Source organism: Rhinolophus hipposideros (assembly GCF_964194185.1).
Source record: "Rhinolophus hipposideros genome assembly, chromosome: 19".
Lineage (NCBI taxonomy): Eukaryota > Metazoa > Chordata > Mammalia > Chiroptera > Rhinolophidae > Rhinolophus > Rhinolophus hipposideros.
In genome coordinates, this window is record NC_138065.1 from 9889729 (window position 1) to 9903994 (window position 14266).

The window sequence follows — 14266 nt, forward strand, 5'->3', positions numbered from 1 at the left end:
GGCATATAATTCAGAAAGCGTTTAAATAATTGACTGGCATTGTTATAACAACTTCTTCCATCCTCATCTACTTATTTGCCTAAACAAAGCTTCTCCGCCTTAATATCAAAGCAATGAAAAATATTGAGGGAATGTATGCTGAGCCTGGTGTTGTTTTAGCAATGAGTAATATTCATTTATGGATTTATGAACTGTAGGAAAAATTCCCAACCTCACAAATCTCATTAAGAGATGTATTTCCAGTAATATTTTATTTTTATGTTTAATGATTGTTTAAGTTATATTTGTTATTTTAATCAATTATGTACTAAGAATAATTCTGATGATAATAATGTAGAAGAAATTAATTAACACTTAGAGCCTCAGGAGGAAATTTTTAATTTCTTTTAATAAACATACAGTGCTATTTGTTCAGACAAGTATAAAAGCACATGTCAAAAAACATCTTTCAAGCATAAAAATGCATTATTTTAGGATTAAATTTCATGGGAAAAGTTGAATGGAAATACAAGTTCAAGTTAAAAAGGAGAGATGTCAAGCTTTCACCTTGTTAAAGACCATCTTGTTCATATATTTTTTAAAAGGGATGATGGTAGGTAGCAGATCACATTGGAGCTTAGTTTCTATTGAATGCATTAAAATAAGTGAGGTTGGGGTCGGCCCAGTGGCTCGGGCGGTTGGAGCTCCATGCTCCTAACTCCGAAGGCTGACAGTTCGATTCCCACATGGGCCAGTGGGCTCTCAACCACAAGGTTGCCGGTTCAACTCAAGGGATGGTGGGCAGCTCCCCCCCGCTGCAACTCAGATTGAACGTGGCACCTTGAGCTGAGTTGCCTCCCAGATGGCTCAGTTGGTTGGAGCGTGGGCTCTTAACCACAACGTTGCCAGTTCGATTCCTCGGCTCCCGCAAAGGGATGGTGGGCAAAGCCCCCTGCAATTAAGATTGAACACGGCACCTTGAGATGAGCTGCCGCTGAGCTCCCGGATGGCTCAGTTGGTTGGCACGCGTCCTCTCAATCACAAGGTTGCCAGTTCGACTCCTTCAAGGGATGGAGTCGAACTGTGCAACTATCAATGCAACTATCAATGGCAACTGGACCTGGAGCTGAGCTGGCCCTCCACAACTAAGACTGAAAGGACAACAACTTGACTTGGAAAAAAAGTCCTGGAAGTACACACTGTTCCCCAATAAGTCCTGTTCCCCTTCCTCAATAAAATAAAAATAAATAAATAAACAAAATAAAATAACTGAGGTGACAATTTTCTTTAAAATGTTAATATTTAAACTACATCAGAAATGACACCTCTTGCAAATACTCAAAATTATAATAAAGAATTTCATATGTCAAGTTAAACATGTGTGAGGGTAAATACTGTACTATTCCACTTATATGACATTATAGAACAGGCAAAATTAATCTGTAGTGAAAAAAATCAGAACAGTGGTTGCCTGTAGGAGGGGTGGGGGCACGGGTCGACAAGGAACCTTTTCAGCGTGATAGTAATGTTTTATACCTTAGTAGGGTTTGGAGTTAGAAAAGCAAAAACTTGTCAAAAATCATCAAATGGTATACTGAAATGTTTACATTTCATTGAGGTAAATTTTATTTCAAAAGGAAATCTGCAACCAAACATTTGACCTCTAGTTAATGTCATGCATGCTGAAGAGTTTAGGGGTGAAACATATTGATGGCTAAAGTTTATTTGGAAATGCATAAAAAATAAGATAGGTTGACAAATGAACAAATGTAGAGATAAGTAATTAACTAAAACAAAATGTTTATAGTAGAATCTAAGTGGTGAGTATATGGTGTTCACTGCTCAATTATTTTGAAATTTCTGTATGCTTGAAAATATTCACAATAAAATATTGAAGGAAAGTGCAAGGGAGAATATATTTCTTCATAAAGAGAATATACTTTTTCATAATTCTGTTAGGGGGTATGTGGGTAAAAGTTTGAAGACCATTGGTTTCTATTACCACCATTTGCTGATAAATCTTCAGCTTAAATTTACAGACCAAACCTCTCTCCAGAATCCCAATCATATTTCCATCTGCCCCTGGACTAGTTCATCTGGATTTCCCATCAGATCTAAAACTCAAGAGATCTAAATACAAATTTATTGTCTTCCTGTGTCAGTTAGAAATACATCAGCTACAAGTAAAAGAATATAAAAGTCAAACAAAATGAGGGTTATTTTTCTTACATAACAAGAAATCTGGAGGTAGATGGTTACCGGTATTGGGTCGGCCGTTCAACAATCTCCTGGCTGGCAGGTTTGCAATTCTCTTGGCCTTTCTCATAGTCACAAAATGTTCTACAGCTCCAGGGATCATGTCTGAGTTCAAGACAGGGAAAAAGGGAAGAGAGGAATGCCAGTGATAATTGCACCTTTTATCAAGATAATTTCAGATTTTCCAGAAGCCTCCCAGCAGACTTCCACATAAATCACATTAATCAATTTTGTGTCGTATGACCACCCCTACCTGCAAAGGAAACCAGGAAGCAAGTACTTAGCTTTCCTAGCCTCTAAATTGGATGCAGGATTGGGTGACATGTGAGCCCATCTACAGTATTTGTAACATTCTCCCCAAAACCTTCTCCACCTTCTATATTCCACATCTCTGTTAATGGTGCCATGGTCTGCCTAGTTACCCAAGTAAAAAACTCAGGAGTCATCCTTTCCTCTCTTTCCCCTTCTATTCCTCATATTCGCTCTGTATTGATCTTTAATCAGTCTGAGTATCTCTCAAATCTGAGCCTCCTTCCCACAGCCACTGCTACTGTCTTGGTTCAGATTCTCATTTCTTACCTGAACTGCTTTAACAGCCTCTTAATTAGTCTCAAGTCTTAACTTGGAACCATCCTCCACACAGCCCCAATTTGACCATCCTAAAAATAGAAATCTAACCATCTCATCCCCTGCTTAGATTCTATCTATGGCTTTGCATAACGTCTACTTTAAAGGTTAACTTCCTTATTCTGTCATTTAATATAGTCCCCTGCTTTCATAATGATGTGCTCTTGAAATTCGTTAGCATTTGGGATGCACTAGTTCTGTCAAGGGTCAGGTCCCCTGAGACACAACTTTCTGGAAAGGGTACCACTGGGGAACTCTACACTCAAAATCTAAATCTGTTATGCTAGGCCCGCAACCATCTGTCTCTAATACATATATGCTAAAATTGTAGCATGAAAGAACAGTAGGTTTATATGGTAGGGGTTCTGTTCCCAGAGAATAGAGAATCCCTAAGTGTATTTTGTCTTTGAGACATAAAGTTCAACAATGTATTTAATATACAATATCATTGTTGTTCATTCAGCTCAGAGGTTTGCTGAATGCCTACTATATACTAGACACTACTTTTTGATTTAGTTCTTTTCCTCTATAATAGAATAGAGATGACAGATATAAAACAATAGTGTTTGATTGACGCTAAAGATATGCCTCTTTCTGCATACCTAATAACTTCATCTGTGTCTATTTCACTATTTGAAACTTATGCTTATTATCAGAATCAGCACTTTCTGCATTTTTCCGTGTTCTTATTTTCATAAATAAAATCCACTAGATATTCAAACAAATGTCCAAAGACACAGATGTAGGCAAAGATGGCGACGCGGTATAAAGTGATCAGAGTACAACACAATAATAGCCAACCTTATATTGTACTTACTCTGTGCCAGGTACTGTTCTGGGCACTTCACAGATATTAACTGATTCATCATTACAACTCTGTGAGGTACGTACAATTATCTTCATGTGCAGACGAGGAAACTGAGGCCCCAGGATCGTTTAGCACTTTTCTCAGCTGCCTGGAAGCTGCAGCCTAGCACGTTTTGGGCTCACCTCCCTCTGGCCCACTTGGGCAAGCTATAGCTCTCACATGCGCTCTAGTTGCCCAGGAAGCCTTGCTGTCTCTCCGGCCCTGTCCCATTTGCACACACTGTCCCATCTGCCAGGACTGCTCTTCCTCTCTGCTCAGATTCTTTCTGACCAGAGCAGGCCCACTCTTCTCAGCAAAGCCTTCCCTGCCCGGTGCAGTGAGGCCAGGCCCTGCTGGCCGGAGCCTTGCCCAACCTCCACACCTTGCTACAGTTTTTTGTTTACAAATCTGTCTCTACCACCAGAGACGCGCGACCGGGCCCTGCTGTCTGAGCATGGGAGTTCCTGGGGCTTGCTACTAGGCCTGGCCTATCAAGTTTCGCTGAATTAACGCATAGGTTCCCTGAATGTTCCACTTTCTCGTCGCCCCCACACTGTCTCGCACCACATATGGTAGCCAGTCAAGGAGAGTGGGAGCCTGATTTCCCCGCCAGCAGCCTAACTTAATCAAACAAAGCAAAACAAAACCCGCCCCCTTTCTCCCATCTCCACAACAGTTAATCCCCAGGGATTTGGATCCTTTTCTAAACCCTCCCATCGGTCGAATCCAGCAGGACCCGGGCCAGGACGAGCAGGGTGGGGAACAGCCATCCGGGCAGGACAGCCAGCCGCATCCCGCTCCTTCTCCCAGTTCTTGCCTATTAAGGTCAGAGTCCCGGGAGGCGCGCGGGAGGGGCCGAGGGACATCGCCCCGCCGCCTGTGCGCTGGTCGGGCGCCGGGGAACCTCAGCCCCCCGCCGGGGACCCCGCGACGGATCCTGCCAGCTCAGGGCGGCCTCGGCTCCCACTTCTCTCTTCCACCCGAGGCCACCTTCCTAGGTTTCCATAGCCACCGGGGCCGCGTCCTTATCCACAGCCATCCCAGTAGGCCTCAAATGAGTCTCTACACAGGGCGCTGAGTAAGTGGGTCTCGGGTCCCCAGTGGACGCTCCTTCTTCGCAGACAACCGCCCGCAGCGGTCTCTCTGCATCGGGGGAAAGGAGGTGGCCCCTCATTCCGGGGCGAGAGGGGGCCGTGCTCCTTCTGGCCGCGGGATTCCCTCTCCGACGGCGCCGTCAGCCCTCGCCAGCCTCGCTGCTGGGGGTCCTCTGGGCCCTTTCTCGCCCCCCGCCGGGCCCGCCCCGCCCCCGCAGGCCCCGCCCCGCCCCCGCAGGCCCCGCCCCGCCCGCAGGCCCCGCCCCACCCCACAGGCCCCGCCCCCGGTCCCTCGCGCCCCGCCCCCTGCCGGCTCCCGCCGCTCCCGGCGCTCGGTCGCTGGCCTGGGGACTCCGGATCCCGCCGCCGGGGCCGCAGCATGGGGCGCTTCCGCGGGGGCCTGCGGTGCATCAAGTACCTGCTGCTCGGCTTCAACCTGCTCTTCTGGGTGAGACCCGGAGCCGAGAGGGCCGGGCAGGGGAGGGGGCTGGGCGGTGTCGCGGGACCCGGGTCCCCGGGGAGCTGACCGCTGCGGCGTCCGAGCCGGGCTCCGCGGGAAGGCAGGGTGTTCCCAACGGCGGAGGTGAGAAAAAGGCAGACAAAGAGGGAGGGGAGGGATGGAGAGGGAGAGAACGGAAAGAGGCTGAGCAACGAGCAAAGGTGAGAAGGGGGGAGACGGCGTGGGCTCTTCCCTTTGAGGAACCTCTCCGCCTGGGTTTTCATCTCGCAGCTGGTGACTCAAGGTGTGGGGTCACCAGGCTCTCGTCACCTCCTGAGGGGTCGGCGCCCCTCCAGCCGCCCGCGCACACACCCCCTTCCCACTGGAGCCCCGGCCTGGCCAGGGCGTTGGGAGAGGAACCCCTGCGGCGGGGGGGGGCTGCCTGGGGGTGCCCCCTCTGAGTGTGTGGACTCACTCACTACGTGGTTGTGATGGTTTTATGTAGGAAATGGGGGGTAGGAGAAAAAATAGCATGAGGGGGAGGGTCGTCCTTTTCCCCGAGTATCAGGGAGGAATCGTCCTGCTGGGTGACAGGAGGTGGTGGTGCTCTTCTGCGAAGGGGACCTGCGGGAGGGAGGGGCATCAAAGGAGCTGCAGCATCTCCCCCACCCCCCAGCCTCTGCCACATACCACTGTTCCCAGGGATGACCTCATTCAACTTTGCACTGAATGAACAACATTCTCAGGATTAGTGGTCCACAGAGAGAAAGAGCCAGGACTCTACAGTTGTAGTATGGGGACAAGATTGGGTCTGGATCATCCCTAGATCCCTAGATATCCTATCCCAGGCCCTACAGGACGGTGGGATAAGTTCTGAAAATTGTGTGGTCTGCGCATTCCTTCCTGGGCTTCCTCAAGAGAATGTCAGCCAGTGGGAAAATGCAGATCTTCCTTTGGATGAAGAAGTCCTTAGAGCTGGGAGGGAGCTTCAGGGGCCTGGGTGCTTTGAAATGACTAGGATGGAGGAGGGTGATGGTTTTCTAGCTGCTCTGGGGAGGTTGATTGTCTTCTCATGGCTGCAGTTAATTAATTATTGAATGATGGACTCTGCCAACACATTAGCCCAGATGTCTGGGTGACTCAAGCCACTCAAGCTCTCAGGCCAAGTACAGTACTCAGCATTCTTCCGCAGGGAAAGGTGTGAAGGAGGTAGCCCAGAGACAACCCCTGAATTTTAAACACACACGTGAGTTTTGGACATCTGGCCATTTCCGTCCCGCGTATTACAGGGAGGGGTGTTTCTAAGGCCTGTCGCGCTGTGCTTTTGACTAGTCTGGCTTGATTTCAAAAGCTGTTCATTATACATGTCATGCTTCAGTGACACCCTTCACTCTCACTGCTTACAAATTCAAAAGAAGTGGTATATCAGCCCGAGAGGGAAATCTTAGGCTGGGTTCAGTGCCTTGTTCCTGCTTGACAGTGTGCCAGCCTTTCCAGGGATAAAAGGAAGCATTTAGTGAATATTTTCAACGTGTCGGGGACAGTGCTAAGCACACTGCATTCATTACTGCACTTAATCCTCACACCAATCCTGACGCGCACACTATTATGATGGCCATTTTTACAGATCGGGACACAGTGGTTCAAAGAGGGTGACTCACCCAAGGTCACACAGCTAGGGGCAGAGGTGGGACTCAAACTCAGCCTGCTGGCTCCCAAGCACCGTGGTGTTTTACACTCCGAACCTGTGGTTCTCCAGGTGTGGTCCCCGGGCCAGCAGCGTCAGCATCTGGGAACTTGTCAGAAACACACATTCTCAGCCCCTTTCCAGAATCAGAAGCTCTGGCGAGGGACCCCACAAGCTATTTGAACAAGCGCTCCAGATAATTCTGGTGCTCACATTGGAGAACCCACACTGTTAAACCATTATTAAACAAGCATTATGAAGAGGATGTACACATGTACAAATGTAAATAAGTATATAGAATGTATAAATATAAAACGCTCTTCCGTAAGCTGCTCATCTAGTGGAGGAAACAAGACCAATGCACATAGAACAACAACAAACAAAAAATCAAGTGACAAATTTCACACTTCTGACCATCATCACGGTAAGGAAGGGAAGGAGGAACAAAGTGCTGTCTGCATGCCAACGATGTTAGTCCTTGGGGTTAGATACGACCTTTCATACACAAGATCTAATGAAGGAGGTTAGGGAAAGGTCCGCAGCCGTCGTGAAGAGGCAGGACAGTTCTCCTGAAGAACGGGATGTTTAAGTGGGCTCAAAGGACAGATGGAATAGAGGGGAGCAAAAGTGAGGGGGTGACATCACCCCACAGCAGAGGAACCAAGCAAGGGCACCTGTGACCACCATCTGACAAAGGGATGGGGCTTGAATCCCAAGTCCCCAAGCAGCGTGTGCTTGAGCAAGTTACCCTGACTTCTGGGCCTCTGTTTTCTCATCTGTACAATGGGGGTAATAGAGTTTTTGAGAGGATTGAAAGGAAATACAGGGAGTATCTGATGTTATTATTAAGAGCCTGGCACAGAGGAAGCACTGGGTACAAGTTAGCTCTCTGTCCCCAGTCCCCTCCTCTTGGGGAGTGATGGATGTGTTTGCCACGGGACTTGTGGATTGTCTTGCATTCAGGGTCACTATATATCTTCTCAATTTGTACTTGTGGAATTTCCCCACTAGAACTTAGGCCACTCTGAGAGCAGAGATTCTTTTTTTTCTGTTTTGCTCGTGGCTCTTTCTCCAGGGTCTAGCATGTAGGAGCTACTCAAGAAATACCTGCAGGATGACTAAATGAACGTGCAGGTTAGAGAGCTTGGTACAAATGACCTTCCTGATTTACACAGATAATCGATGCTCAGCTTTATCTAGAGGACTGAGCCTCTCCCTTCCTGCTCATTACCTATTGATTTGCTCTGTGTTTGCACAGATTGAGCCCAGGAGGGGAATATGGGGCCTTCCTCTCTCCCAGTTCCATGGGGGGTGGGGGGGCACCAAGGGTTTCGGAACAGGAACAGTCCCAGGCAGCCTTCCCATGTCTGTACTTGCACAACCAAAGGGAAAGAGGGCAAACTGAAACAGTACCTTATGATTTAAGGGAAAGCGACTGGGATACATTCTCTAGATATCTACCTTCACTGTACTAAGGGAACCTGGTGCCAGAAAAGCCCCACCCTAGTTTCTGAAGTTGTTTTTTCCTGGTTGGAGGGGTTTGTGGGACGTTTGGGGAAGGGGCAGAGGGCGGGGTACAGTTTTCCTGGAAAGATAGGCTTTAACCAAGACTTCAAGTGTAATGTTTACACACACCCTTAGATGCCTGCGTGCCTGCCCTTCTGAAGTATAAGGGTCCCCCTCTGTGACAACACTTCCTTTCCTGTCAGGAACTCACCAGCAGGCAGGCAGGCACAGAGGCTGGGCTGGGGCCTGTTCTGCGATCTGCAATTTGACAAATCGATTTGCAAGCTTGGTTGCAAATGGCAGCTTGGTTTAAGTTTCCTTAGGCTGTGCTCTTGATTTTATAAAGAGTCAACTAGGTCCTGCCAGAGCCAGCCCAGTACTCCCTGGCCCAGGGCCACTGGCTGTATTCACCACTGAATTTCAAAAACTAAAAGTAAAGCCTAGCCATGAACCCCACTAAATTAATTTCTGTTATCATGGCTGATGTCTAACATGACACCCTTCCCAACATCTGCTGGATCTGAATTCGGACACTACAATCAGAGAGCATGGCATATTCCCATGCCTTTCACTGAAATCACCTTTATTTTCTCTCCGTTGCATAGCAATATAAATAAACCACCACAATCCACCAAGCCACATATGTTGATTTAGAGAAAACCCTGGGCGCTGTTTATTCCTTGGTTCATTGTTGTATGCTCAGCGTTTTCCTATCATTGTGCTGTCTGAACTGCTCAGGGCTACCCACCAACAGGAAACAGGACTGTTCATTGTTGAACATCAGATGCCATATATGGCTTGTCTGAAGTCGCTCTCCTTTCCTTCTCACTATTATTAATTCTGCTTTGGGGTTTCACCTGGTGCTGTCGGACAGGTGCTTTTAGGAAAGACGGTGTCATGTGGGCTTGGGAAGGAAAGATGTTTACCTCTACTGAAGCTTACAGAGGCTGCCTCCTCCTCTTTCCCAAATTTATTTCAAACAATAACTTCACAGCTACCCTGTCAGAAAGACTGGTTAAAAAAAAAAATAGCTGAAGAAAGTATCCTTTGGGATCCACCCAAAAGCTAGACCACCCCAGAAGGCAGGTAGGAATTTCTTCAGCCTTGTTGTAGGATGGTCCCATTTCTGATTTCTGTCAAGGTGGGAAGGGAGCAGCAGTGGTCAGCCTCCCCTAATGTGGACAAGAGTGGCCTAGCGTTGCTGGGAGAGAGGACTCTCTGATAGGTGGGAATTTCCAGAGGCTAAAGCTCTGGTTCCAGTCATCTGGTCGACCTGGGCCAGGTCCAGGCAATGTGGCAGTTCTCATCCAGGAATTCAGAGCCTAGAAGGTGGACCCTGGCATCGCACTGCCTGGGGTTGTTCCTGGCTGTACTATTTATAACTAGGGAACCCTAGTAAGTCATTTAACCTCTTTGAGCCTCAGTTTTCTCATCCATCAAATGGATATAATCAAGTGCCAACATCAATCAATGATCTTTGTGAAGATGAGTACATATCTGTAAAGTAGTAAGTATGGTACACGAGCATAGTAAATACTCAGTAACAGGACATATTAAGGATTAGGGATTGTCTAGTGTACTTAAACACTAGACGTACAGGTGGGAAAGGAGAATCCAAGAGGTTTGTAAAAGTAAGAAGTGGGAAACAGGTGTCCTAGGTCCAGCCGACCAAGCAACGTGGCAAGAGTCTTGTAGCTTATCAAGGGCATGGAGTCCAAAGGAGTGATTCCTTCCTCAGCAGTTAGTCAGTCAGCAAACATGTATGGACTGCCTACTGTGTGCCCCTGCCAAGTGCTGAGCATTCTAAATGATTAAGACACAGTCCTTGACCTTGAGGCACTTGTGCCTTTCTCTCTCTAATGTCTTTGCCCCATGAGGGCAGGGAGTGCTGTGCTGGTAGCTTCCTTCTTCCCTCCAGGCCTCAGCACATAGAAGAGGTGCAGTGGTCAGAGGCATGGCAGATAACGTGTGCACTCACCCCAGCCCAGGAACTGTGTGTCTGTCCCCTGCCCTGCTTCTGTGCTGCCCAGGGGAAGCCAGTGGGTGGCGATGGGAAAACCTTTGGTGGTCAGTGCCTCTCGCCCTTTTACCATTAGTGTTTTAAGACTTTCTTTCTTTTTTTTTTTTACATTAAGACTTGGTGGTTTCTAGAATTACCACATGGCCACCTGTGCATTGTCCACTGCATTTTACTGTGTTATTCTAGAACGTCATCCATGCAGTATGGTTGGTCTCCAATCCTGTGTGACAAAAAGAACGTAACCTTTATTCCCCACCTTAAAGCTGACAGTTAATACCACAACAGGGCTGTTCTCCTAAAGCCAGTGGTACTGTACTGACCACCGAGACACCACCTGTCACAGCCACTAAGGAACTAAAGAGAAGGAACTGAGAGAGAGGCCGGTGAGATGAGAATATCGGGTGGGCTGAGAGCACAGCTCCCAGATGAGGAGCAGTCATCTCGAAGAAGTCAGGCCACCTTCATGCTCTGTGGATTTAATTGGGAACAAAAGTAATAATGTTAATTAACATTCGTATGATGTTTTCATGTACAAAATGCTTTCATATGCATTATCCAACTTGATCATGAATCACAGCAATCCCGTGGAAGAATATAATTATCCTCATTTTACAGAAGGGGCAGCTGAAAGTCAGGCACAGTGTGGCTAAGATCAGAGTCAGGGAGAAGCGAAGCTGGGGATTCACACCCAGGTCTTCTGGTTTTAAACCCTGTGTTCCTGTCACTGCATTAAGTTCTCAGGGCATGGGAACAGAACACCTGAGAAGTGCTCCTGGCTCAGAAAAATGTGACGCCTGTGACCTGGGAGATTATATCCAGTTGTGGTTTGAGTTCTTGATGCATTCCAGAAACAAAGGTGCAAAGAGACACTTACACGGAGGTGCTACTAGGAGCTCCGCTCTGCAGCTGAGGAATCTGAGGGTTAGAGAGGTTAAGTGACTTGCCCAAGATGTCACACTAGTAAGTAGCAGCACCTGATTGAAACCCGGGATGCCTAGAGCCCCCCGTTTTTATCCACTACAATGCCTGGACATCACAGCGCGGTACATGAAGATGTTTTTGTGATTTTCCCGTCTCAGGGCATCGTTATTCAGTCTGAACACTCAGAAGGGTTAAACTTTTCTGGAAGAGCAGTTGGCACGTGTTCCACAATATGTGCCAAGCCCAGTCCTCCCCATCATAATGGTGACTGGGAAACTGGTAAACAAGGGAATTGGGCAGGGCTGGCAAAGCGCCCCCCTCACTCCCCCGCAGGGCAGTACCGAGGCCTTGGGAGCCACTGCCATTTATCCAGGCAACCCACCTGCTCCCCCTGCGCACGCTCAGATCTGGCCAGTCCCCTGGGAATGGCGCGGTGCTCCCCGCCTTCATGACCACAAACAGCTTCTGCTCAAGTTGCTGTTAAGAAAAATCTCTCTAGAGCACCAAGCTAGACTTCCATGATTTCTACTGGATTCTGTCCAACCTAACTTTTGAATAAAGTGTTGTGGCTCGTTGCGATCTAATCTGAGTTCTACCTGAAACATTTTTTCTCTCTCACTGTTTCTCTGTTAACAATGCAAACTAGGTGAAGATCAGTGTATTGATTCATGTTTAAGAATCCTGTTTATCTGCTCACGGGTAGTTCTCACAAACTACCTTGAAAGACATTAGGCTGTAAAATATTGTTTAATGTCCTGTCTTTGTTGAGAGAAGCTCGATATGGAGATGTCGCAGTTGTCAGTCTTGCCCTAAGGTAAGTGTTTATTCAGAGGACAAGGCTGGGCTAAGCGCCAGCTGCAAGGAGGAGGTGCAGAGAACATAGAAAAGAGCATTACTGTCCTGAAGCTCCTCCCCCACTGAAGCAAGGCAGACCCTGGGTGCAGGACTCTCCGGTAACTTAGAGGATTGGGGTTGAGTCCTCTTTGTATTTGATCTTCACTTAAAGCCATCTGCTCACTGGAGACATTAGCCAGCAGTCTGTGACAATTGTTTGGTGTATAAAGAAAACTGTACAGACATCATCTTTCTCCGATTTCTTGTTGATCTCCCCTCCTCCTTTCTTTAGAGAAAGGAATTCTGTCTGACCACAGAATAGAAACAACGTACTTCCCACGAGCTGTAGTTATCTGATTGATTGAGCACAGCAAGGTTTTCATCAAGTTGGTTTCCTTCCCCCGAGCTCGGTACCCTCTCCTGCCCCCAGCACCTCTATGCTGCCCCCAGCTATGCCACTTGATCCAAGCAAGTTAACTTTACAACAACCTAAACAGAAGGAGGTGTGCTTGGCACAAATATAGAGCCCAGCGTGCTTTCCCAGATGAATAGAACATTCCCGATTCTGGCACGGCTTGGAATGCAGAAGCCTTCCACCAGTGCAGAGAACCAGGCATCGATTAGTTTTAAGATAGATCCTCCCCTGAAGGAAGTCTTTCAGGAATTTCTTAGCATGAGCTTGTTCTTAAGAAATCATTATGAGGAAAAATAACAGGGGGAGTCAGAAACACTGGGATCTAACATTCCCAAACTAACAGCCATCATACGCTGCCAGGGTCCTGCCCCCAATTCCTCCTCACCTGGTCCTGAGGTTGAGACCGCGAGGTTCCTTGGAGGTGGTCACACGGACGTCAGATGGTATTCGGCTCTTGAATTAGTGACAAAATCCTTGATTTTGAGAAAGCGCTATCTGAATCCGCAGCTTGCTTTCACTGCGTGCTGGGATGAAAACGTTGGGCGCTGGCTTTCTTCTTTGAGGAAATCAGCATCATCTTCCAGAGCGAATGTGCGTCTGCCTTGTGCCTGTTAAAAGGATGACACTCCATTACTCTCAGGGTCTCATAATGCGGTTTGCAGTCATATCGAGAGTTGTGAGTGCTCGTTACATGATTCCATCTGGATGAGAATTGCCACCAAGAGCAAGTATTAGCTTAAAAGCTTTTAATGAAAACTGTAAGGTTGAAGTGCCATTTCCAACTCATCCCAAAGAAGAGAATTGCAAATGAGTTGGGTCGTGTGTACACATGGTACTCACCCTGGAGAAGTGAGAATACAGAATTGATTTTGCTCCTTTCATTCAAGTGCAGTGGTGTGTGTGTGTGTGTGTGTGTGTGTGTGTGTGTGTGTGTGTGTGTGACTATAATCGCATTAAGTGTCCATATGCTCCTGCCTATGAAAGGTATGTATAGCTCTCTCCTTTATGTTACGCATGATTCATAGCACACATGCCCGCAGGCTTAGGAAAACAGAACTGATGCTACAGCTCTAGTTTTGTTTTACTTTGTTTTTCTATGGGAAAGTGTTTTGCTGAGTGTATTCAGCCATGAGTTCACACGGTGCCTTCTGAGGTGTCTGCACAGTGTGTTTTTCTAGGTGCGAATGAATTGGAAAATAGTACTTGGCAAAGTCGTCCCTTGGAGGGCTCAGAATTGCTCCTGTCAGGTCAGGTGGCCATAACTATTTACCATAGACTGGGTGGCTTAAATGGCAGGAATTTACTTCTCACAGTTCTGAAGGCTGGGAAGTCCAATGTCAAGGTGCCGGCCAATTCGGTTCCCAGTGAGCATGCTCCTCATGGCTTGCAGATGGGCCACCTTCTCTCTGTGTCCTCACATGGCAGAGGGAGGGAGGGAGGAACGAAAGGAAAGAGAGAGGAGGAAATCTCTGGTGTTTTTTCTTAGGAGGGCTCTAATCATATCAAGTGGGCCCCACCACCATGACCTCATCTAAACCTAATCATCTCGAAAAGGCCCCACCTCCAAATACCATCACATTGGGGGGGAGGGCTTCAATATTTGGATGGGGGGCGTTATAATTCAGTCCATAGCACAACCTA

At 47.4% G+C, this 14266-nt stretch overlaps 1 protein-coding gene and 1 long non-coding RNA gene across 4 annotated transcripts in view; one reads left to right on the top strand and one right to left on the bottom strand.

Annotated features, from left to right (window-relative positions):
* Positions 1-359: 359 nt before the first annotated feature.
* LOC308487462 lies at positions 360-5011 on the bottom strand. The gene is made up of 3 exons (XR_013991703.1): positions 3680-5011; positions 2239-2340; positions 360-931 (listed from the first exon to the last, which is right to left on the bottom strand). It is a non-coding gene; the product is annotated as an uncharacterized lncRNA (long non-coding RNA).
* Positions 4916-14266, top strand: part of TSPAN2 (tetraspanin 2) — a 40446-nt gene continuing 31095 nt past the window's right edge. Inside the window, exon 1 of one of the 3 annotated variants that reach the window (XM_081025730.1) lies at positions 4916-5251. In XM_081025730.1, coding sequence (XP_080881856.1) covers positions 5183-5251 — 69 coding nt within the window. In that variant the 5' untranslated portion in view covers positions 4916-5182. Of the gene's footprint in view, positions 5252-5313; positions 5387-14266 lie in introns of those variants that run through there. The other 2 variants (XM_081025728.1, XM_081025729.1) reach the window with 2 other exon arrangements.